The sequence below is a fragment of the Nothobranchius furzeri genome, chromosome 2, assembly GCF_043380555.1.
Source record: "Nothobranchius furzeri strain GRZ-AD chromosome 2, NfurGRZ-RIMD1, whole genome shotgun sequence".
NCBI classification, from domain to species: Eukaryota; Metazoa; Chordata; class Actinopteri; order Cyprinodontiformes; family Nothobranchiidae; genus Nothobranchius; species Nothobranchius furzeri.
Genome location: NC_091742.1, coordinates 8014201 through 8031790, shown reverse-complemented (window position 1 = coordinate 8031790; position 17590 = coordinate 8014201). Strand labels below are relative to the sequence as shown.

The 17590-nt window shown below is 41.5% G+C and overlaps 2 protein-coding genes across 4 annotated transcripts in view; one reads left to right on the top strand and one right to left on the bottom strand.

Moving 5' to 3' along the window:
* The first annotated feature begins 1619 nt into the window (after positions 1–1619).
* sytl3 (synaptotagmin-like 3) lies at positions 1620–8004 on the top strand. Of its 2 annotated transcripts, XM_054748042.2 has the most exons (13): positions 1620–1777; positions 2196–2405; positions 3767–3834; positions 4007–4058; positions 4144–4210; positions 4291–4360; positions 4678–4802; positions 4907–5023; positions 5173–5330; positions 5418–5514; positions 5590–5760; positions 5849–5909; positions 7039–8004. In XM_054748042.2, the coding sequence occupies exons 1-13, from the start codon at positions 1680–1682 to the stop codon at positions 7044–7046; spliced, it is 1302 nt and encodes a 433-aa protein (XP_054604017.2). In that variant the 5' UTR covers positions 1620–1679; the 3' UTR covers positions 7047–8004. The 2 variants fall into 2 exon arrangements, with proteins under 2 accessions (XP_054604017.2, XP_015802948.3); XM_015947462.3 differs by lacking the exon at positions 7039–8004 and having other exon boundaries at positions 5849–7032.
* A 5870-nt stretch (positions 8005–13874) lies between these two features.
* Positions 13875–17590, bottom strand: part of ezrb (ezrin b) — a 45095-nt gene continuing 41379 nt past the window's right edge. For both annotated transcript variants that reach the window (XM_015947461.3, XM_070543643.1), the window contains 2 exons: positions 17289–17531; positions 13875–14665 (listed from right to left, as the gene is read on the bottom strand). In XM_015947461.3, coding sequence (XP_015802947.1) covers positions 14501–14665; positions 17289–17531 — 408 coding nt within the window. In that variant the 3' untranslated portion in view covers positions 13875–14500. The remainder of the gene's footprint in view (positions 14666–17288; positions 17532–17590) is intronic.

Below are 17590 nucleotides of genomic sequence, written 5' to 3'. Positions count from 1 at the left end.
TCCAGGAAGCTCTTGGAGGACTCGGTTTGGCCTTTCTCACCGCTCTCTGTGGCTAAGTTTAGATTCTTTGGTAACCAGTCAGGTGTCTGTTACTGTCACTGATGTGCTGGGCTGACCCACCTCTTCTCGGATGTGGACCCTGTCACCACTAAACCACCAGCAGAATGAACCATTAAAGGCCTCTGCCACAAGTGTGTTTCTAGATAAGAATGACGTTTGCTGTTGCAGATCCTTTTTGATTCATGCAAAAGGCATTTTCATCTTTCCTGGCTGATATTTTACAATCAGGAGAATGTCCAACAGTTGTGTCCTCCTGCAGACCCACAAGTCCTAATTGCAGCTGACTGATTGCTCTCTGCAGGCTTCCTGGCAGCTCTGGTTAGTAACAAGCACAGGCTCTCATCTGCTAACCCAGGATGACACCAAGCTATCCAAAAGCTCCCTTAGATGTCAGGCTGCTGGCCTGAAAATGACAGGTGAGAAAGAAGGGTGGGAATGTCAGGATTGGTTTGTTATGACAAAAGCGAGACCAGATAATAAATACATTTCTACTTGAAAACCTGAAATGATCAGATCTTTGTATCACTTCTGATTCTAAATGGATTTAGGCCCCATTTTAAAACCGCATTAGCTGTAAGTTTCTACTAATTGTCTCATTTAAAGGTCCGCTGCTGCCTTAGGCGTCGCGTTTTCCACTATAATGTGACTTTTATCAATGGAATATCCCCGGATTAAGGATTAGTACAAAACCACTAATCTGAGTTAATCTGATACCCAAGTTTTTGGGGGGAAATTGCTAAGTGATGCCTGGGAAACATCAAAAAGACAGAATTAAGAAAATGGAGACAAACCTAAATGGAACAATAGAAACACGATGAGTTTATCCAGGGACTTTTAAGCTTACATCATTACCTCTGAGGATGTTGCACGACAGAAGGGAAATGTGTGTTTAGTCAGAGAGTTGAGGGTAATCCCATACAAGGCTGACTTCCTGCTTTCATTATAGGTGACATCAGCCTCTTGGTTAAAACCTTCTCAGGTCTTCAGTAACTGAAGGTGAACACTGTTCACATCTATCACGTCGTCTGCAGAAGACGACGATAAAAGAAACTAGGCCACAGACAGACGTCAGGCATCAATAATGCAGCTGTTGGCATTTGGTTTGTTTTGGAGCCATCAGTGAAGCATTGCTGCACTTCCTGCAGCTGGTTGTTGACCGGGGAACAGGTGGAGTTCTGGCAGAAGGAAGCTGAATGCAACAGGAGGATGTTAGCAGCATCAGAGGAAGAAGAGTGTCGCCGTGGGCTGCTGAGGGTCTGAGTTACTGAAAAGCTGACAGGCACAGGGAGTGGACTTTAGATATGAGAATGTCAGAGGAGAGGTTTTTCCACTTATGATGTAATATTTTACAAAAATGGATCATATCTGGGTCTGACGGGAATGGAGGCTCGACCAAAAGGTGAAGGGCATGTAAAAAGCACGCTGAGTGATTGATCCAGTCTGCTTTCATCAAATCATTCAGCTCTAGAAGACAAGAGGAGGTCTGGAGGGCGGGTCTACAAAGAGGGAGGGTTGAAAACAACATGGGAGGAGGAGGAGGAGGAGACGTAACAAAAAGAAGACAGGAGAAGACAGCAGATCAGACCCAGTGCAGAGGAGCTACAGGTCAGAAACTAAAGATGGATTTAAGTTTCCTTCAAATTCTGGAGAAAGAAAGAGTTCTGGAGGTTCTCTGGAGAGACAAACACCTGAGAACGATAGAAGAGGACAGGATCAGGTGAGTCCTTTCTGACATTTAGTGGTAAAACTTCTTAGTGATGCTGGAATGAGCCAGAACTATATCAGCTCAAGAAACTAGCGTTTGAAAAGGTTTCATTCTGAATAAAACGTGTTTCAAACAGGATGTTTGGTTCAGTCGTGAGTCTTAGAGGTATAAAAGTTCACTGCTTTGCCTCGATTTATGCCTAAACCAGCATATGTGACATGAAAGCATCAAAATGAGTGATTTTCTGTTGCAATATTGATTTCAAAAAGATCTTTGCTGTGGTTAATAAGAAAATAGCCTTTTTAGAAGTGAAATTCTGAGGTTTGTCTCCAAAACCAAGTTCCTTCTTTTAAGCTGAAGAGAAGTTGCGAAATGACTCGTCATGCTGCCAATTAACGGCCTCTCCTCTTCTGTCTCTCTCCATCTGCAGGAGGATGAAGGGCGAGCTGCAGGAGCTACGGAGGAAAGGTGCAAAGAGTTACGCCCGGCAATACGGAGAGCGGACCTGCGCCCGCTGCCAGAGGCCCCTGGGCAAGCTCTGGAACACAGGAGCAGTGTGCAGAGGCTGCAGCCACCGCATCTGCAGCAGGTGTCGGGTGGGAGCAGCAAACTGGAAGTGCACGGTGTGCCATGCATACAGGTAACGCAATCAGGCTGGTGAAAGGTGTGAGTCAGTAGAAGACAAGAGCACTTTTGCTTTGACTCACCAATCAGAGATCTGCTACTTATAGTGTGAATGCTTACCATTCATACACCGTCTAGTCATTTTAATTCAAGTCATTTGGTTATAATGCAGAGAAATGAGAACTAAATGTAACTAGTTTTATGACGAGCCCAAATATGGGCATACACATTATAACTTCCTGAAGTACAGAAACAAGGTAAGATGATAAATCAGGAGAAAATCTTATTTTCTGTCTGAAAAATCACCTTTTTTCTTTATAAATGGTATTATACTCTGACACATTTCTGGTCCTAACTGGTTTAATTCATCACAAGTCGACAGAAACCAAAGTAACTGACACTGAAACTGATTTGGATCAAAGCTACAAAACCTTATTGATTGTGTAAATCTTCACTTGATGCAATCAGTCCACTGGAATGGTGGAAAAATACAAAATTCCATCTATCCATCCATTTCCTACTGCTTATCTGGGATCGAGTCACGGGGGCAGCAGCCTAAGACATGAGGCCCAGACTTCCCTCTCCCCAGCCACTTGGGCCAGCTCCTCCGGGATGATCCTAGCATAGTCCCTCCAGCGTGTCCTGGGTCTTCCTTTAGGTCTCCTCCCGGCTGGACGTGCCCGGAAAACCTCACCAGGGAGGCGTCTAGGAGGCATCCTAACTAGATGCCCGAGCCACCTCAACTGGCTCCTCCGGGCCCCTCCCAGATGGCCAAGCTTCTCACTTATCTGTACGGGAGAGCCCAGACACCCTACAATCTCATTGGTTACTACCCAAATACAAAATTACACTGTAAAAAAGAGTTTAAAGCATATGTAGACTAGGCTTAAAATATGAGATACATATGGATGTTGGGGAATCGGGAAATCAGTTTGACACAATATTATATATATATATATATATATATATATATATATATATATATATATATATATATATATATATAGACTGTTCAATATGCTACAATGTAACATTTGATGTGTCTGAAACAATACTACGGTATGATGCAAAAACAAGTGATACATAATGTAACAATGTGACATGACTGTTTAATTAAACAAAGAAATGATGAAAACATATATGATACAATGTGATACCATACAGAAGTCAACCAATCACAATGTGTGACGTTATAAAACACAATGTGATACAACAGATACCAAACTATACAGCATCATGTAAACAATACAGTATAGGCCAATAGAGTGCAATATTACATGGTGTGAAATTATTAATTTGCATATTTTTATGTATTACACTTTTATCTTCATCACTTGTGTCATAACTCTGATCACTAAGTGCGTCTCCTCTTCACAGGGAGGTGAAGATCAGATCAGGAGACTGGTTTTTGGAGGAAAAGGCAAAGAAATTTCCTGTCACTATAGGTTTGTTTACTTATTTATCATCGTTTCAACAACAGCGAAACAACATTGATGACAGCTTATGATGGTTTACCGTTTTTTGTTTCATTTGGATTAAATATTGCAGATTTATTCATTACTGCATAATAAGAGCCTCAAATAATTATCCTAATGATGAATAATCATATTTTTACAGACAAATCTGAAACAACTGGAGAGAAACTATTGAAAATCTACAGTGTGCAGAGGTGTGCTTAAACCTTACCTGGTTATTCACCTTTAAACCATTTGATCAACACTTATTAGATCTTTTGTTTTCTTTTCCTTCTCCAGACATATTTCTGTTGTACCACCAACTCCTCCTCCCCACTTGGATCCTCAGTTCAAAGAGAAATCTAGGGTAAACCACCGATCCATTCCATTTTCATCACTCACAATAAAAAAAAACATGTGAAAAGCAAGCATTTGTTATTGTTTTAGCTGAAGAACTCAAAGTCTTTCACCCTGTCCATGGAGGATCTGAAGGTTTGCTTGAGGAGTCACATTAAAAGTAAGTCTGTGGGTTTTTTTAAACGACCAGTTCAGGATTGGAAACATGACTTCCTAGGAACGCTATCTCACACTCTTTGAGATGAATTTACACGCTGCAGCAACCACAGAGGAAGTGCTCTTGTAATGAGAAGAAAACATCGATGTTGACATGCTGACTGCATCAGCAGCAACAACCGATTGTAAAGATATGCTTGTGTGTCGCACATCCTTTTGAGTTGCCTGATTGTTTTTCTAGCAAAGAATCAATTTTAGATCAGGCATTTTAAATGGGTTTTGGTGTTAGAGATGAATTTTTCTTACTTTTGTTCATTGCAGAGATATCAGATTCTCAAAATGACATCAGAGGAGACCTGCTGACGGTCATCGGACACCAATCAAGATCACATTTTAGCTACAGCACCCAAAAGAGCCGGTCTGATACAGACCTCAGCAAGTCCTCAGTAAGTAGGCAACTGCAGCTGAATCTGAGAAGTCCAGATTCGTTTTTTTAATCACTTTTTCTGTTTGAAACCAGTGAACGAAATCGGCCATGTTTGCTTTGCAGCTTTCTAAAGGCAACAGTCTTCCAAACCTGTTTAAGAAAAACAAAGACAGCGACCAGGAGGGCTCGTCTACCGGAGAGGAAACGTCGTTCAGCTCCGAGCACTCGACTGTAAAAAGAGTGAGCGAAAGCTGATGATTAGAGATAAAATGAGCCTATTTGGCATCCTGTATATGAACGTCAGATTTCAGATTGCAATCATTTAGTTGTAATTTCACAAACTAAAGTAGTTCAGCATAAAAAATAAAAAAAATTTTTTTGTTTTTTAGGGCAGCGTCAGCAGCATTAGCACCGACTGCAGCATCTGCGTGGCCGGAGAGCTGGAGCTCGCTGTGGCCTACAACACCAGTAGCTCCTGCCTGGAGGTCACGGTTGGAGCCTGCAGAAATCTTGCTCATGGAAACGGCAAAAAGAAAAAGTGTAACCCGTAAGGAGACCTTTAAACAAGCAAAGAGCCTTGCACATTTTGTCTATCTGAGCTGCCGCCTTCACAATAATTGCGTTTAACCTGCAGTTACGTTAAACTCCACGTGCTGCCGGACAAGAACATCAAACTGAAGACATCTCTGAAGAGAAACACGACGGATCCAGTTTATAACGAAGTGTTAAAGGTACTAAAATATCTGGTGTTTATCAGCTACTGTTGGTATTTCAGTGTCAATGAAATCCCTATTTATTTTTGACAGTTCAACATAGAGCGCCACCTGCTGTTTGGAAAGAGACTGCAGGTCTCTGTGTGGCATTCAGGGACCCTGAAAAGAAAAGTGTTTCTTGGAGAGATTCTCATCCCACTTGATGGCTGGAGGTCGGAGGACAAGGCTCTAGAAAGCTTATACTGGTACCCGCTGTGTTCAATGGTAAAAATAGGCAGTGTCTATCATTTTTTATAAATAATTATATTGTTGCCTGAGAAATTCCTTTGATGCCTCTGGTTTTTGTGTTCAGGCTGAAAAATCCAATTTGGGCACAGTGGAGCATAATGGAAATTCAGTTTTCACCCATCATGGTGAGCAGACAATCTAAAGTTAATATGTACTGTAATGATTTAAATTACATGTTATTTAATAAGCTATAAGGCGTAGGATTCCATAGGAAATATGAAATCAAACTTATGGATCTGTGAGGTTATTTTAAACCAGAAGATTGGAACTTTTTAATGCGGGGATTAGATAACAGCTTCATATTCACTCAGAGACAACAGAAGAGAGAGAGTCGAGTTTAAAAGTTTAAAGACTCATTAAAAACAAATTAAACTAGACTGACTTTAAACACTAAATGTATGGTGTAACTAAGGTGAATGAGACGGTGAACGGTGTGAGGTGTAACGTTGCTCAGAACCGGCAAATCCGAAGAAGCGATTAGTTCTGATGGGAACTGAAGGTGATGTCTTCTCGCTAAGCTTTGGTTAGGAGATTCATAAACACATTTGACGCCATACCCTGAGCGGAAGTCCCCATCTAGATCAGGAGGTGTAGAGGTCCAGCTTGACCTTTATGGAGCAGGAGCCTGTAGAAGCAGCCACGGCAGCCGACCACCAGTCTTGAGATACTCCCGGGTCATGACAACAGCAACAGATTTTATCCAGCTTGTCGTTGGTTCTTTCGGCTGAAGAGGAAAGTTACGGATTGGCCACTCTGACAACTTCTCTGGAACGCTTTGAACTGGTGTTAAAGATGAGGTGGGCATAGTTTTATACTTCGGATGTTTTAAGTAAACTAGTTTAGTTTACTTAAATTATATTTAACCAGCAGTTTTGCATTTGGACTAAAATTTCCATCAAATATTGTAGACAAATTTCATAATAGAGCTGTAAATTTACCACTTGAGGTCAGAAAAACAAATTTTTTGCACATTTCCATGAGTTGTGCTGTCTTCTTCCTCAGGGGTCAACACCGTAATAAGCAATAATCAGCTAACCTTCCCATTAATGCAAACACCTCATTCAGAGTGTAAATACTCACAGTGTGTCACTGTCACCTCATATTTAAGAGTTGTGCAGCTGAAAGGAATGCATTGTATTTAGTAGATGTGTGTGTGTGTGTGTGTGTGTGTGTGTGTGTGTGTGTGTGTGTGTGTGTGTGTGTGTGTGTGTGTGTGTGTGTGTGTGTGTGTGTGTGTGTGTGTGTGTGTTTTAGGTGTCTGATTTTGGAAGGAGGCGAAGAGCTCGTCCATTTCTGAAAGTGAAGGAGGAGACTCTGATCATGGCATCAGAGCAGCAGCTGGGAGAGGTTTCCATGGCAACAGCAGACATGCTATTTTAACTTTCTTGTGCAACACTTTACTTTAAACCAATTTATCGAGCATTTTATTTACTATTAGCTGACATTTCCTATTTCACATCTCATCTGCAAAACATTTGTTAACCTCACTGAAAACGTAGAAACAAGTCTATCAGTAAGATGTTTATTATAATAATAGATTTAATTAGTTTAATTTTACACCCCAAAACCCAAAATCTTGGCATGAACTCATGACAGTTAACTTTAGTTCATCGGCAAACCACTGCTGACAGAATTAAAAATGTTTAATTACATTTAAGGTCATTTAATTTTGACAACTTTTACTAAACATACCCACTCGTTGCTCAAAGGGGAAAAAAAGACAGTTTCTAAATGATGGGTTTACAATTAAGCAAGAGGGGAATATCTTTAATCCAAGCAAAACTGCAAAATAATAGATTTTGTGATATTTAAGTTTAACAAAATGTATATTTTATGGTTTAAAGCTTGAAATGAATTAATAAATACATTTTATTCAGCAGATCCTCCACCAGAGAGCAGCAGATATTAGTTAGGACTAGAGGTGGGAGGATTTAATCCTAATCCTCAATCTGGAGGTTTTAAAGCCAGAAATCTACCGGGGATCAAACTAATTCTGAAATCTAAAACCTTCCAGCTCCAATCATCTACATAAATACTAAATATGAGCACGAGCCAAGCAGCGGCTACAGAAATAGATGTTAACTATGAAAACCTGCTGCATTTGACTTTCAAAGCTAAATGTTTCTACTTCTGAATGCTTCAAGGATTAAGTGAAAGTACACGACCTTAAATGGTAAATGGCCTGTGTTTGATACAGTCCTGGAACCCCCCCCCCCCCCCCCCCCCAAGGCACTTTGCAACTACATCAGTCATTCACCCATTCACACACACACATTCACACCCAGTCACATTGGTATTATAACAGTGTTTATTGTTGAAGTGAGATGTTGCTGTGGGACGTGGACATCACTCTTCTGGTATTTCTGTTCCCATGATGCATCTGGAGGACCCTCGACTGGCATCTATTTATTGTTCTTATTTAACTTCAGACTTTGCACTTTATTTCCTGTAGAAAGTATTTATTTTATCTTTATTTATCAAATATTTATTTCTAACTGAGAAGTTAAGTGGGACACGGTGAATGTGTGTCTTCTAGTTGTGTCTTATTTTACAAACGGTGGTTTTGTGATTCTTGAATAAAATGATGAAATTTTACGTCTTTGTGTCAGACAGAAGTTTGTCGGTGCACCAGCAATCATACAAAATCAATCTTGGCAATATAGGAAACTAAGTGTATAGCGACTATTTAATGCGAGCAATCTTGTCTGTTTATTTTACTATTAAAACATCCTGAAGGTGTCAGGAAATTAATATGAAAGGAATGTATGATTTGGATGAAACAGCTCAAGCAGTAAGAGTCAGGGCTGGAGCTAAAAGACTATTGGTATCCATTTTAATATCTGAAGTTCAAATTAGTGACAAAATCAGTGTGGAGGTTAGATTTTAGGTAAATCATTGACAACATTAAATGCTACAAGAAACAAACTATTATTCACTGATTGTGTAGCTCAGTGTGTTACATGCTGGCTTAGAGTGCTCAAAGCTCAGGGTTCAATCCCAAGAAAGACATTTGAATCTGTTGCATTTGTAAACGGTGTCTGATGTTTTTCAGCTCAAAACCTATAAATGACAAGTTTAAATGTTCCACCACAGCAAACATGAGTGTGAAGGGTGCTAGTGGCGCAATGGGACTGTTTGCGTTCGTAAGTCGCCAGTGGTGCAGCAACTGGTTTGATTCCTGCTCGTGACTGGTACCTGGATCGGTGCAACTATCCTGAAAGGTAAAAATTGGAGGTTATGCTGGTAGGGATGGTGCCGAGGAAAAGTTTTGCAACTAAGTATCCAAATTTAATTAGAGCAACAACTACTGGGCCATAGTAACAGTAATAGGGCTAATTAGTAATCTAAATGGCCATGGTAGTAAAAAGGGTTAGTTACTTTGTAGGACCTTATATGGCTCTTCCTACTACCTTAGAAAGTCCTACAAAGTAACTAGTAGTAGGCCTTCTCACCATTACTATCTAGCCCAGCTAGCTAAAAAACTTTTCCTCAGCACCATCCCAACCAGTATAACCCCCAACTTTTACCTTCCAGGAACCCGGGGAGGGAATCAGGGCCCCTCCCTGACCCCTTCCAGGATAGTCGCACCGATCCAGGTACCAGTCGCGAGCAGGAATCGAACCAGTTGCTGCACCACTGGCGACTTACGAACACGAACAGTCCCATTGCACCACCAGCACCCTTCACACTCATGTTGGCTGTGGTGGAACATTTAAACTTGTCATTTTTTTACTTTTGTGCTGAAAAAACATCAGACACCGTTTACAAATGCAACAGACTCAAGTGTGTTTCTTGGGATTGAACCCTGAGCTTTGAGCACTCTAAGCCAGCATGTAACACACTGAGCTACGCAATCAGTAACACTTTATGTTTTGTAGCATTTAATGTTGTCAACGATTCATCTAAAGTCTAAAAGAGAGTCTTTTCATGGTATTGATCTCAGAGCATTCTGCACACAATCCTGACGCTTTACATTCTGAACTACACAAGCAGTGAGCATCATGCTGTGTTTTGTAGCTTTTCACATTCTGAAGAATTCCCATAAATTCTAATAGATTATTTTCTTCTGGAACTGAACTCAGAAGCTTCTGCTACTTAAGCCAACATCGAACAGACTGAGCTACCAAACTGTCTAGAAATCAGAAGATTCTGAACTAAAAGTATTTATCCTAACCTCTGAGCTGCTCCATCATCCACATCTTCTCACTGGCTGGTAAAACTTACTGAAACTCTTAGCTATGTAAGACTAATGTTACCAGAATCTGAAATTCAGTCACAAATGCTTCAGCTAGCTAGTCTTAACATTTTTCCAAGACAAGATATTTGTGCGGTTAGGTTGGAAGTAGTTCTACATATTGCATAAAGCACACTTTATCCATAAAATATATTCTCTGTTTTCCCCACATATGTAGGACAATTTATGTCACCAATTGACAACAAACAGTATTAAGTCTGTTACCTTCTCAGTGGTCTACTGGTAGAGGGTATGCCCAGGGTCTGGGACACTGGGGTTCAAAGCTGGTTGGATTTTACCAAAGATTTTAAAAATGGGTACCTTCCTGCTTGATGCTCAGCTTAAAGGGGTTGGATAGGGGGGTTAAAAATCTAACATCTAACTGTTCCCCATGGGGATGGGTCACATGCAGAGATGTATTTTCTCAAGTGTGTGTGATGTTTAATAGGGCTTTAACTTTAAAGGTTAAGAGCAAGGTTGCTTTTATCTGCAGAAGATAACAGAACGCGATTTTAAACATTACTAAACAAAATAATCAGAAAACAGTTTAAGTGAGCAAAGAGCTCCACACCGACATCTGGTGGAGCTCAGCCCACCGACACCACCGGGGTAATGCAAAGCTTTGTGCAAAGTCAGGATACCTAAAGTGACCGTGTGTATTTTTCCTGGTAATAGGGGGCACTACATACTGTACCTAAATCATTGCAAGCAAGCAATATTTTTTGTTCGAGTAAGACATTACCAACGGATGGCCATTAGGGTCAAAAATCCCTGGGAATGCTACCGCCTAGCCTGGCCTGCCAGACTCGCCCTGTTTAATTCTGCACAGAGAAACAGTCTGGTTACTAACCAGCTCAAAAACAACCAATCAGGAAAAAAAAGACAGAAATGCCAACTGTACCACGCAACGCTGTAGTTTTTTTTTTTTTTTTTTTTGCTGCAGTCAAAAATGGCCGCTTCAGTCACCATGTTCATGACAAACTTGCGTTATGGTGTGTGACGTACGCTACTCAGCGCTGATTGGCTCGGGTAGAGATCTCAGGGGGTGGGGTTATTTGAATATGTCTGTGAAGGTTCTCAGTCATCCAGGTCATTGTAGTCTAAAGCCTGATTTATGCTTCTCCGTCTGCGTCAGTGCGGAGACACGCAACGCCATTATCCGTCCTTGCGTAGGGCTCCGGCAGGCACGCAAGTACGTACGGAGTCGAGCCCACTTTTTTAAACATCCGTCGAACGAGACGGATTACGCAAGCTTGTGATTGGTCAGGACGCCGCTGTTGTTTACAGCGCCGCCATTGCAAAGAGAGCCGAGGATAACTAGCGGCAGACACGGAGAAACTTGAAGAATACCTCGCGAAAAAACTAAAAATATGAACGTTTTATCCTCCTGTGACTGGAGGAGTGAAAAGATGCACAGCAAGCGTTTTATTTGTGGACGGAAATGACAGGAAACGTGGGTTTAGAGGTGGGGAGCGCATGAAGCGGTGGGAGAATGAGAGACAAATATGTCCGTGTTAAACGTCTCTTATATACACAAAAAACACAATATAAACACACGATCTTGGACCGATACAGCGCTACGCCCTCTGCTGTCCTGCCGAGGAATTGCTTTGCAACACTCTCCAGGAGACGGAGAAGTACGAGAGCAAAACACTTCTGTCAATCCGTGCGTGTCTGTCCCTTGCGGAGCTGACGGAGAAGCATAAACCAGGCTTAAGGAGCTTTGAAAGAAAAGCGTCTGGACTTCTTTGAGTTGCTTGAAGACGTTTCACCTCTCATCCGAGAGGCTTCTTCAGTTCTAAGGCCAAATGGTGGAGAGTCCCAGATTCAAACCCAGTGGGAGTTTCCCCCCGAAGAGGGAACAAAAGACCCCCTGATGATCTTCTACAAAAACACATGAGCCAAGGTGTGAGGGTGGGTGTGGGTCCTATTCAGCCAGAGTTTCGGGTGAGCTCATTGTGAAGCCTGGCCCCACCCTATCATGTGAATTCCTGAGGTGAGATGGCCCAGGATATGTGTGGGCGTTGAGGCATCTGGGAAGGGATCTCAAAACTGGATTATAGATGGCAGACAGTTGGTGTCGTAAACCACCGCCTCTGTTCAAAGATGGTTGCTCACAGTGGACATAAATGGCTTCCTTTACTCCTCTTTCAAACCATCTGTCCTCTCTGTCCAAAATGTGAACGTTGGCATCCTCGAAAGAGTGACCTTTGTCCTTTAGATGCAAATGAACTGCTGAGTCCTGTCCCGTGGAGGTGGCTCTTATATGTTGTGCCATGCGCTTGTGAAGTGGCTTTTTGGTTTCTCCGATGTAGAGGTCTGGGCATTCCTCGCTGCACTGTACAGCATACACCACATTGTTCAGTTTGTGTTTAGGAGTTTTGTCTTTCGGGTGAACCAGTTTCTGTCTGAGTGTGTTGCTGGGTCTGAAGTACACTGGTATGTTGTGTTTGGAGAAAACCCTCCTGAGTTTCTCTGATACACCGGCTACATAGGGGATGACAAGGTTGTTGCATCTGTCTTTCTTATCCTCCCTCGCTGGTGTCTGGTCTTCTTTTCTGGTCATCTTTGCTGACTTTATAAACGCCCATTTAGGATAGCCACATGTTTTAAGTGATTCCTTTATATGTGTGTGTTCCTTCTTTTTCCCTGACGGCTTAGAGGGAACATGTTCTGCCCGGGGGTGTAAGGTCTTGATTACTCTAAGTTTGTGTTCCAGAGGGTGATGTGAGTTGAAGAGGAGGTACTGGTCCGTGTGTGTGGGCTTCCGGTACACTTCAATGTTGAGGTTGCCATTTTCTTCAAAGTGCACAGCGCAGTCCAGGAAAGGCAAGCAGTTGTCCTTTATGTTTTCCCTGGTGAACTTGATGTTTTTGTCCACGGCGTTGATGTGCGCAGTGAAGGATTCCACTTCTTGTGTTTTGATTTTGACCCAGGTGTCATCCAGTGGCTGGGTGCTCTCCCTGTAAAAGAGCCAAGAGCCTTTCTTTCTAGGTTATTTGAATAGACTTCCCAGACCTTTTCTCTGTGCAGAATTAAACAGGAGGAAGAGACTTAGACCTGCTCCCCTGTACTTTAGACCTGGTTTTTATAGTTATGCGTTTTAAAGCTGCCAATATTTTTCAACAACTGGGCATCATTTAATTGTCAACATTTTGATGGATATTTGCAGATTAATGGTTAAAACTACATAGTCTCTTAAAAGCATACCCTTTTGTGCATATGTGTAGTTTGAAAAAAAAAAAATAAAGCTACGGTTTGTATGAATGCATGTTTTCTGGTTTTACACTGTTGACTTGATTCAAACATAAAACATCTTCTCAGCCTCAACGTTTCTTCTTTGCCGGAGGCAATCTTATCAAGAACTTATCTTTAACATAAAACATACCAAAAAAAAACATGAACATCTACATCAACATTTCTTCCGTCTGATCACCTGCAAAATAATGAGTGCACTGCTTTCTTATAAACCACTCAAAAAAAAAAGAAACATACAAAAATGTAAAATTGTTTCTTTATTGCCTTTATGTTCAACACCTCATTGTAAAATCTTGGTTATATACACGTTCCAGCGTTGCCGTTTACAGTTTCATCTTGGATAAAGCAGGCAGCTTTAGAAGAGGCGAGGTCTCATACTACAGGCTCACTCGTTCTGTAACCGGACACAAAATAAGAAAAAAATAACAGGAAATCCTACACGTGCCAGCCAGACTAGGCTTACGCAGCAATCTCATCAGAACTGATTTGAATGTCAAGCAGCTGAATTTCATCTGCAATAAAAATAATAATTTACATTTTCATTTCTTTAATTAGGTGATATAAAGGAAAGTATATGGATCACACCTCCAACGATTCATTTTGGTCAGTACAGAAAAGCTTTTGAAACAGTAAAAGCTTCTATCGTTGGTAGAGAGCAAAAATATACAAACCAAGAGGAAATACCCTTTTAATGTCCCACATTCAGCATAAATAACCAACTAAGCATGGTTTTCTACTACTCTCTAGCAATGATAAACATAAGTGGAAGTGTTCAAATAAAAGTGGAAAACAGACAAAGAGCTGCATATACTGTAGTGCCCTTTCTGATTGGTAGCCATAAACTACAACACATGAAGAAGCGAAGCTCTGATTGCATCAAGCAGAATTTCTTCCCTGACGTCAACACAAAGAATTGATTTTGGTCTGAACTGATCAGAATTCACACACAATTAGATCCATGAAGAATACTTGACACTAAAAAAAGAACGAGGGCAGACGGTTTTTGGCACTAAGTTACCTGCGAAGGTTTAGCAAAGCCCTTCATCCTGCCTGACAAACTCACAGGAAGAGTTGATCTCCGTGTGTCTACGGTGCTTCTACAGCTCCAGGTAAGACCAAAACCAAGCCGGCGTGCGACTTTGGGTGAGTTAGAGCTTGTGTCAGCAGAGCAGAGAGGTGTAGTGACCAGTCAGAAAGGGGATGTGGCAAAGCAGCAAAGGCTTCCTATAAGGCTTCAAACTCGTCGATCCTCTGCTTGGTGTTGCCCTGCCGGATCTGTCGCAGGGTCTTGTATTTGTCTCGGCCGGCCCGCACGTTCTCGCTGTGAAGGAGGTCGTTCTGGGTGTTCTTGGTTTCATCTCGTGCCTGAGCCAGCTCAGAGGTCAGAGCCTGAGTGGGAAGGGAGAGAAGACGACTATATTAAGCAACAAAAACACGACAACCACATCAGTGTCTGTTGAGCCATCCTGACTTCTCTGAAAAATTACTTTCTGCAATTAGAACATAATATTCACATCTGAAATGTTAACGTCCAACAGAACTGTTAGGTTGGGCGTATTGCTGTGTCCTAAAACAGCTCCATTCAAAAAAAAATTCAAAAACATTCCTGTGCAAAGCCTTTATTCTGCAATATTAGCATAAATGTTACTAGCAGCAGAAAAATGCCAGCCTAGAAATCTAGACCAACTTTAGCAGTAGCAAAAGAGCTCCGCAGGTGGGTCTAGCCACGCTCCACTGTAGCCTCAGCAACTCTACCATTGGCCTGAACAGTTTTGTGTCTTATTACACCATTAACACCAAAGCTGCGATGGAGAAAAACTACAAATATGGTGTAGGCTCAGGAACCGTGCTTGTTAGAAATGGCTTTGGATTTGGACTCGGGCTTTTGAGACATGAGCAGATAAGATGTCCTTAAGAAATTTATTTAGAAAAATATGTATTTGCTTCTTTTTCTTCAATGGGGTATGACCAGTTAACTGATAACCGTGGCGATGAATACGTCCTAGCAATTTTGTGAAGAGACCATTTGAAAGATAACCATAGCTTCTGCCATATAACTGAGTTCTCTCTATGGGTCGTGGCCATCCTGTATATTTACATATAAAGGATGGTTTGCTAGGCTATATGAAAAGGAAATGAATGAATCACAAACAAGTTAAACAAAAATACGGGTGTCAACGAAATTCATGTTTCTACAATTTTATGATTTATTTCATCTTTTCTAGGTGCTTTTTGTGTTTTGATAGAGAAAAACAAACTTTTTTTTTGTAAAAACACTCATAATGACTAATGTTGGTCCCCAGGGTGTTATGCACCGCTGACCCAAAAAACAGCTGACACCTTGATTTAACTAAGCAAATGGGAACCTCCTATTGGAAAATTGCTGCACGAGTGATTATCTTTCAGCAGCAACAAGTTATTTAACCCTAACTAGTACAATGAGCTGCTTCTCATTTCAACCGTGTGGAAAGACATCTGGTGGTCATTGAAAAGATGTTTGAGAAGGGTCAGATCACTGGCATGGATCAGGCAGAGAAGCATCTAATGAGATTGCAGAGTGATTGTGCATCAGGGTGAGAAGAGAGGCGGATGAAGTGATGCACCCATCATGCACAAGCCTGTGGGGGCAGTGCTATGATCTGGGCTTGCTGCAGTTGGTCAGGTCTAGGTTCAGCAACAGGACGTGTTCCAAGAATGAGGTCAGCTGACTGCCTGAATATACTGAATGACCAGATTATTCCATCTTCCATGATGGCACGAGCATATTCCAGGATGACAATGCCAGGATTCATCGGGCTCAAATAGTGAAAGAGTGGTTCAGAGAGCACGAGACATCCTTTCCACACATGGATTGGCCACCAGATTTCAGACCTTAACCCCAATGAGAATCTTTGGGATGTGCTGGAGAAGGCTTTGTGCAGCCGTCAGACTCTACCATCATCAATGCAAGATCTTGGTGAAACATTAATGCAACACTGGATGGAAATAAATATGGTGACGTTGTGAAAGCTCATCAAAACAACGCCTCAGCGAATGTGTGTAATCATAGTCAAAGCTTAAGACAGTTGAACAAAATCTGGGTGGCAACTTTCTTTTTGGCTGGGCCATGTACGTGAGCAGGGTGAGAATTATGATATAAAACTGAAAATGTAAACAGTAAATATTAGTAGTTATAAAAAATTTACTGTTTTTTTAAAGTAGACAGATAAATTCAGCTTCTGAGCTACATTTTTAATAAATTCAGCAAAAACATTCATATAAGTTTCTTTTAGGTGGAAAGTTTTTAAATACGTTTCGTTTTATTTTCCATTAAATGTGCAACTCAACCTGTAGCTCAAGTAAAACAAAAACAAAAACACTATCTGTATTTATTTTTTAGGAATGCGTGACAGCTGACTATGTGTAACGGAGGAACGGGAAATAAAAATGTCTTCTACAAACGTGTTTATTTTGCTCACAGAAAAACAAAAACAGTGCCGTTTGGCAGCCGTGAAGGTTTTTCGATTCAATTCAATTTTATTTATAAAGCGCCAAATCACGACAAGAGTCGTCTCAAGGCACTTCACACAGTAAACATTCCAATACAGGCCAGTTCAAAAGTTTCCTATATAAGGAACCCAGCAAATTTACAGCAGTCCTCATACTAAGCAAGCATGCAGTGACAGTGGAGAGGAAAACTCCCTTTTAACAGGAAGAAACCTCCAGAGGATCCTGGCTCAGTATAAGCAGCCATCCACCATGACTCACTGGGGATGGAGAAGACAGAGCAGACACACACACCAAAACTAACCCACCCACACACCCCCACACACCCACACACAGCATATATACCAAGTAGTGTTTCTATGGTTACATTTTGATTTCTTAGGAAATATTCTATTTGGCGAGATAAACTTTATTGTGTTGATCCTAGTGAATCTATAATTAAACGATTGATCTGATCAGGATGATAAACCAAACAGATCATTTTAGGGTAAAATTATTTGAGTTTGCCGTGTGAACGCGTCTTTACCTTCAGCTGCTTTTGAACGCGCTCGTTCTTCTCAGCCTCCGTCAGACGTTCTTCCTCCTTGCGGTGGTCATTGATGCCTTCCATGTTGAGCTCGGCGCTGTGCTCGCTGTAGTTCTCCTCGCTGTCGCTGTAGTTCTCGTCCCCGTGGTCGTACATGGGGGGAGGTGGAGGAGGCGGGGGTATCGTCGTTGCCATGTCCAGCTCCTCCTTGGTCCTCACCAGATCGTCCTGAGCCTCTCGAGCCTGGCGATGACAGATTCAATCATTTTATCTAAACAAACGAGACTTGACTGATATTCCTA